This window comes from Pseudochaenichthys georgianus, chromosome 13 (assembly GCF_902827115.2).
Source record: "Pseudochaenichthys georgianus chromosome 13, fPseGeo1.2, whole genome shotgun sequence".
NCBI classification, from domain to species: Eukaryota; Metazoa; Chordata; class Actinopteri; order Perciformes; family Channichthyidae; genus Pseudochaenichthys; species Pseudochaenichthys georgianus.
In genome coordinates, this window is record NC_047515.1 from 25,873,703 (window position 1) to 25,880,901 (window position 7,199).

The 7,199-nt window shown below is 38.6% G+C and overlaps 1 protein-coding gene across 1 annotated transcript; it reads left to right on the plus strand.

The window, feature by feature from the left end:
- Positions 1–728: 728 nt before the first annotated feature.
- il10ra (interleukin 10 receptor, alpha) lies at positions 729–4,897 on the plus strand. The gene is made up of 7 exons (XM_034097930.2): positions 729–1,013; positions 1,530–1,650; positions 1,840–2,015; positions 2,137–2,282; positions 2,443–2,617; positions 2,948–3,066; positions 3,228–4,897. The coding sequence occupies exons 1-7, from the start codon at positions 926–928 to the stop codon at positions 4,146–4,148; spliced, it is 1,746 nt and encodes a 581-aa protein (XP_033953821.1). The 5' UTR covers positions 729–925; the 3' UTR covers positions 4,149–4,897.
- Positions 4,898–7,199: the final 2,302 nt, after the last annotated feature.

A 7,199-nucleotide genomic window follows, 5' to 3' on the forward strand; every position in this document is an offset into this window, starting at 1 on the left:
ATAAGACTTATTTTCAAACACTAAATAGAAGCCAATAATTCAAAATTCCAGCCTAATTTCCTGCAAACTACTAATAATGAATTGAGTTAAGATTACATTTTAATGGTGCTTTAATCGTCTATCAACAAATTAATACAATTCTTTAAATGTTTTGCTTGTTGTTCAGGCTAGATTGGCTTGTTAAACATAATTATTCAAATCCCCCTAAATCACTGTTAGTTTGAATCCTTGTCACAGACATCTCTACCATTGCTATTTATTGTCACAGACTATATCAGGAAAAAACACAGATGTATGTACTCTAATCAAAAAGGCACGTACACACAAAAACTGAACAGAAGCAAAGGAAGACAATTACTGCTCCTTTTGAGGATGCATATTTTCCATTATGGATATCAAACAAAATCAAGATATCTTTAAAAAGGCTCCAGAACTAATGCCTTAATTACCAAATTCAAAAGGGAAATCCCAAAGCTCCAGTCCAAGAGAGGGAATTTTTGTCGTGTTATTTTGACAGCCCTCATTAGCAATTCAACTTCAAACCATGATTTCACAGCAGTGTGCAAAGGGGAAAAGAAAAAGGCAAAAGAGGAAGGAAAACGTTTGGTTGGAGATTCGAGAGAGATGAAATTAGCTTCAGCGTCACTGATGAAGTCACAACAGGAAGCTCATCAGCCGAGTGGGAGGGGAGTTGAGTAAGAGAGGAAAGATATCTGTGGAGACCTTTGTTAGTGATCTTTTCATTTCTTATAACGGACAGCACATCAGCGAGAGAAGAGCTGCTGCTTCTTAATTTATCAACACTTTAATGTTAATTTGAACAGCTACACATTGTTGTGGAGGGAAGACTTTCTACAGTTGGATTTTCTTCACTGATGATTGGAATAGGGGACTTTTTTTAGTTGCCAGTGTGGATTATGATTCAATGATATTATCTCTCCAGATACCGGATATGGATATATACAATAACACCATTTTTCTCTTCCTGATTTTATACCTAAATCTTGTGTCAGGTAATTAAATACTTTTATTACACCGTATTTTAAATCAAATGTTCTTATCAGTTTATTTATTTAGATTTATATTGAAATTATTTTACATTTTGCTGACTTTTTTATGATTGTAGAATTATAGCAGTCATGGTTAAACCGTAGGAGAAATACAGACTGGTCAAATGTTTGGCTGTTACAATGAAAACGTTTTAAAACCTATTTGCAATAAGGTTTCCATAATGAAGGCATCAGGGGGAGAAACTAAAAATATACAGAACATTTATCAGAAATGTTCCTATTTTACTTTACGTTAATAAGTCTCACAATCTCAAATCTTCAGTAATCCCATAAACGATTTGCAAGAAAGCTGCGTCTTTTTTATCATACTTCCTTTTCTCTTCCTGACTTCTATCTCAAGATAACACTTCAGAATTTGCTTTGACAAGGCTGATGACTTTACAATATTAATCTCTTTTAGAGAAATGTCAATGTCTTGTCATAATGAGCACTGAACATACATCATAATTTACTTTGCAGGACTGGACCTCCCTCAGCCTGACAATGTGATTGTGAAGATTTCAGAAGGGGAGGTTTATGTACTTTGGAAACATCCTGTGGACGCTCCGTCAGACCCCCGCTACAATGTAGAAATGGCAAAGTATGTTTAACCTTTTCTTATCACAAACGTCCTATTTTTTTAATTTAAATGACACTGTATTCTTTACTCCTTTACCTTCAAACCGGTCGTATTGACTTAAATAATTAACAAGCAAAATTGACTATTATTGAAATGCTACTCTTCAATCATTTATTTACTCCTTGGTCGTATTATGATTTCTGTCCTTAGGTACACGGGTGGTGAATGGGCCATGGTCGCCAGCTGCACAGGGATCAAAAAGACCCACTGTGATCTAAGCAGCCTTATACTTGAAAAACGCGCTGGCTATAAGGTCAGAGTTCAGCTGGTTGCAGGAGATAACGTGTCTGTGTGGTCACAAAGGAAGAAATTCATCTTAAATTATGGTGAGCATAGTTGGCAGTTTGGTAGATACATCATAATACCTTAGTACAACGAGCATTTGGGCTGTTTAAGCAGTTTGATCACACTATAGTGTTGTTTTCTTACCGCTCTCTGTTCCTACAGGGGCATTGCAGCCACCCTCCTTCACTTTGTGGGCGACTTCTAGCACTCTCACAGTTTCTGTTCACCAGAAACCGATTCTGAAAGAACTCTTTCCTTTTGGGCTCACCTACACCATCTACCTGGAAGAGAGAGGACAAGATACAAAGGTAAAATATGTTAAATAATGAGAGAAACATACAAACAGTAAAACGTTAACAATTATGTATGTACATGCAATAAAAAAAAGGATTTGGTCTTAGTAAGGTGAATACATTGAAACTATTTTTCAATACTGGACATTTGAATGTGATGCTTTTTCCTCTACAGAATACCACAGCATACTTGGAAGATAACATGGCCGAGGATCAGAGGACTACGTCTTTCAGCTCCCTCCACTGGGGGAGAGAGTACTGTGTCAGCATCAAGGTGGAGGGCAATGGAGCAGCAGCTACATCCAGCAGCAGTGTGTCCCCCAAACAGTGTCTGCAGCTCCCAGAGCAAGGTGAGAAACAGAGCCCAGAGACAGCAACATTGAACAGCATTTACACACAAAAAAAACATTCAAAAAATGATTCTGGTGAGGTAATTCAAATAGAAATAATGAATAAAACATTGTCAATTAAAATGTGTAATTGTGTTAACAAACAAAACAAACAGCTCTCTTGCTGAAAAACAGGTATGGCACACAACTGCCTGCCATAGTAGATTTATATATCATGCTAGATAAAACATTGCAAATTGAATCATTCTTAAAGGAGTAGTTTGACAGTTTGGGAAATATATGTGCTACATTTGGCTCTGTCCAAAACTTTTTCCTGTTTTTACCTTCCAGAGTTTTTTATAATGGCTGTGTCATCCCTATCAATTCTGGGTGTGTTGGCCATCATTGCGATCATAGTAACCAGCCTCTTGTGTTACCTGAGAGGTCAAGAGAAAACACCTGCTGTATTGGTAAGTATATTGATTATTGAAAACTTGAATGAATAACTGTTACGCAGGCATTTACCATCAAGTTAATTAGTTTTACAATCAAATTGACATTAGCAGTTCAGAAATGGTCAAGTTGACAACGAATAATACAACAACCGCTGTGTTCTCCTTTCTCACCAAAGAAATCCCCTGTTAGAGGCTGGCTTCCACTTTCTGTTGGAGAAGGGGCTGTGGAGGTTGTTACAGACAAAGGATGGTTCCTGTCCAGCTTCAGAACAGAAGTGAAAACCTGTGTCAACGATCCAATGACACATGTTACGGTAACAGTGGACGATGAAGAGGAGGAGAGGAGGACCAGCCTGGATAGCGGGGTCAGCATGGAGACCAACTCTGCAACAAACAGCGAGGGAAGTCCTCCAATGAGACAAGAGGACAGCGGCTTTGGCAGCTTGGGAGGATCTGAGAGCTCCACTAGCTGTCAGACAGATTACCCCCTGCAGGATGAGGGGTCTGTTTCCAACACTAGGAAGAGGGAGGATAGTGGGGTGGGGCTGTGCTGCCAGGTGGATATATCTTCCATAAACCTAGATGGACAGGACAGTGGGTCTCTAAAGGTGGCTGGGGGAAATTATCGCAGTCAGAGCCCCTGTGCTGTGCAGATTAATATCTGTGATGAGGAGGAGATGTGTAAACAGATGCTTCCTGACTCAGTTTTGGCTGAAGTGGTGACAGGTTACAGGGCTGGGCCTCAATCGTGTATCTGCTCAGGAACAGGGCAGTGCACTTGGTGCCATACACAAGGTCATTATGGAGCCAAAGTCATAAAACAATACAGAGCTGTGTGTATTGAAAATGGACAAGTCAGCAACAGATGTAATTTTGTGGACTCTTACAAAGGGCAGCTTACATTTTCAAGACATCACAAACAAACACAAATGGACACTGTTATAGTGGATGATTTAGAAACAACTTTTATACAACTGGGGAATACGTTCCCTTTGCTAACAACGCTGTCACCGCTTTCCTTAGTGGAGGAAGGACAGGACTTCAATATGAACAATTTGTCTCTCTCCCTCTGTGACGTACAGCTGACGACTGAGTGATACGCAGTGGAATGCAACAACGTTATAAAATCATGCTGACCTAACAAGTCCCAGTGCTAAGCTGGAGCAATGCACTCCCTTTTCTTCCATGACACACTTTTTATTCATAAGTAGAGGCATATGTTTGTTTTGTGGGGAGAGGAATTGCCTGAGAATACAAAGGGGGAAAACTGTAAGGAGAAAACGAAGCAAGCAACAGGTTGTTTTTTAACATAGGCAGGAAATCGAGGTTAGACCACACAGCTGCACGCTGATAGCTGTCAGTTGAAGTTTCAGGAGCTTCTAGAGGTAGAAAACATACCGACGAAGACCTTACCCAACCCTGCCTTACTTGGTATTTACGACTGACTAAAAGGCTGTATCCCGGAAGTGAAACTGGTGTGGGGAGCAACGCAGAGAAACAGTTTGATAGATACGTACTTCTTGACATTTTGCGATCTCTCCGTGGCTGTCACCTCTGCTAAAAAATGACACTTTTATGTTGGTAACCGACATGTAATTTATTTTTCTTTTCTTTTTTACCACTACCACTTAAGTTTTAGACAAAGTGTATTACTTGGAAGCCACTTTAAAGTACTGTGATCTCGTGTTAAACAAAGGAGTAAAATGTGCCTATTCTAATTTACGATGATGTGCAGGACATTTTATGGAGATGTGATGCATGTGACATTAATATGCATAAACTGCACCCAGTGTCCGAGCTACTTAGTTTTTTACTTTTTTTAAATTAATTAAAAAAACTATATATTTATTGTGTATTTTTGTGAGGTTTTGTGTGTCTGTTATTCTACATGTTCTGCCTATAGTGTCCCGTAACTGTCACACATTCATAAATAATCCCAAGCACATTTCAGAAACCAAGACCCAGAAAACCACAAGGAAAACCCTGAAAACAAACAAATGATGACATACACTGCTGTAGGGATCCCCATATGCAAATTCTGTACAGGAATTAGAGCAGTGGTTCTTCAACATGAAATAATCACTTCCTCTTTCAGGTTTCCACTCACAAGTCCTGTGCCACATTGACAGCAAAGAGAGGAAATAATGTAAACAGTACTGACATTTCGGATACCGAAGTGAAAACAATATCTTCACATCACCCATTATTTAAATGCTGCTTTATGGGGATAAAGCAGATCCCATACAGTCGTGGTAGAATAAACTGACAGACTTCTTCACATGCAGCATTAAGTACAGGGGGAAGTGAGAAAACCTTTAGATAGATCGGAGAAAAAATAAATCCTTCTTAGAACTGCAAAATAACCCAAGTTACTCACTTCGCAGTATGTGCCCACTGATGATGACCACATGTAGATCATAGTTCAATTGTGGTCAATATTTGGCTGGATTATCCTGTCAGGAGGCATTGGGGCATATATTTTTTGTCAAGCCACTACTGACCCAGTGCGTCCAGCTCTATAATACTGGAGTAATACTGTTAAAATACCACTTGTCACCGGCTTGATCTTCAACATCAGGATACATGTATTTATTATCCTTGCAAGAATGGAAGTAGTCATCACATACAGAGGTTGCATGGTACAAATACTTCCCCGAATAGTGTCCTTGACATGCCTTATATACAAGAGAGGATGTTACAGTCACAAGATCCAAGAATACCGCTTCAAAGCAGTATTCTGGCATTAGTTCAGATTAGCTAAGGCCTGCGTAAGCAATAAACATGACAGTCATATGCCTATCTCCTTAGGGGCTGTGTCATCATGTGAATCGTAGGAACATAGCTATCGTATGTAAAACACAGCGTCTCATGAGCGTCATCCATGTAAACCATACATAATAATGATAATACATAATATCTGGTTAAGTACAGTCACAGTTAGGCCTTTGTTATCACGTGCTACTCTGATATTCAAAGATTTTCCCAACAAATAGTATGCTGATTTAAATTAAACACAAAACTCCCTAAATTGTATTTCCAGGCAGTGTGAATCTACAGGAAAGAGTAACACAATTAGCTAATTGGTCAGGTAAAGCTTAAATTGGTTTTAGATGTCCAAATTCCACATTTTATAGTGGCAAATCAATCTATTTAATATCAGGGTATATGCACGAATCCCGAAGTCAGATGTAATACCTTTTAAGACCTTTTTTAAGACCATTTACATTTTAAGACCTCATCGCCAATTCGAGTTTTAACCGGTTACATTGGCGACACACTTTACCTCACATTTACTATATACAGTATTGAATGTCCTTCCTCCTTATATTCCAACCATTTGGACGCAAACTTGCATTTCCCCATAACGACGTTGTTCAACAATCGGCGTAAACGGACCTTCGTGCGCTATCAGTCAGTGAGCGTGCGATGTCCTGTTCAGATGACGTCAAATCCAACGGGATGCCATAAATAAACTACACAGAATCACACTACACACCTACGCAATGATTACATTCAGGCACACTGTAGAATACAACCTCTTTGGACAAGTTATATACTTATTGAAAACAAGCTACAACATGTAATACCTTGGAAAATGCCGTTTTAATAGGTTCAAGGTTCTTTATTTAGTCATACAGAACGAACATAGCTACAGTGTAGTTATGCCAATGAAAATCTTGTGTCACAGGCTTCTCCAACAGAGCAACACAAAACACAGATGAACAGAAGAAATATAGTGCAAGTAAATAGTAATACAAAAAGAAAAATTGTTTTAAAAAAGTGAATTTGTGAAATAAGTCTATATGCTATTATTGAAATAGGATAGGTAAATAGATAAATAATTTAAAAATATTTTTTAAGTAGCAGCCAGATGAATATTAGGGATGTTGTTTCAACTGTTCAGGTGTTTAACAGATTTTGCAGATACTTTTTAAGACCCCGCGGACACCCTGAATATAGACATTGTCAAATTACTCATATCAACTACATTTTCTAATGAAATTACACTGATTCCAGACAAATGCTGTGTGCTATTCTGACCACAAAATCCATAAGCAACAAGTTGAAGCGAGTTCATAGTCACCTCGCTTTATCACGCACATCAGTCTTTGCAAATCAAATCACGAGTGACTGCCAGGAGCTCTACA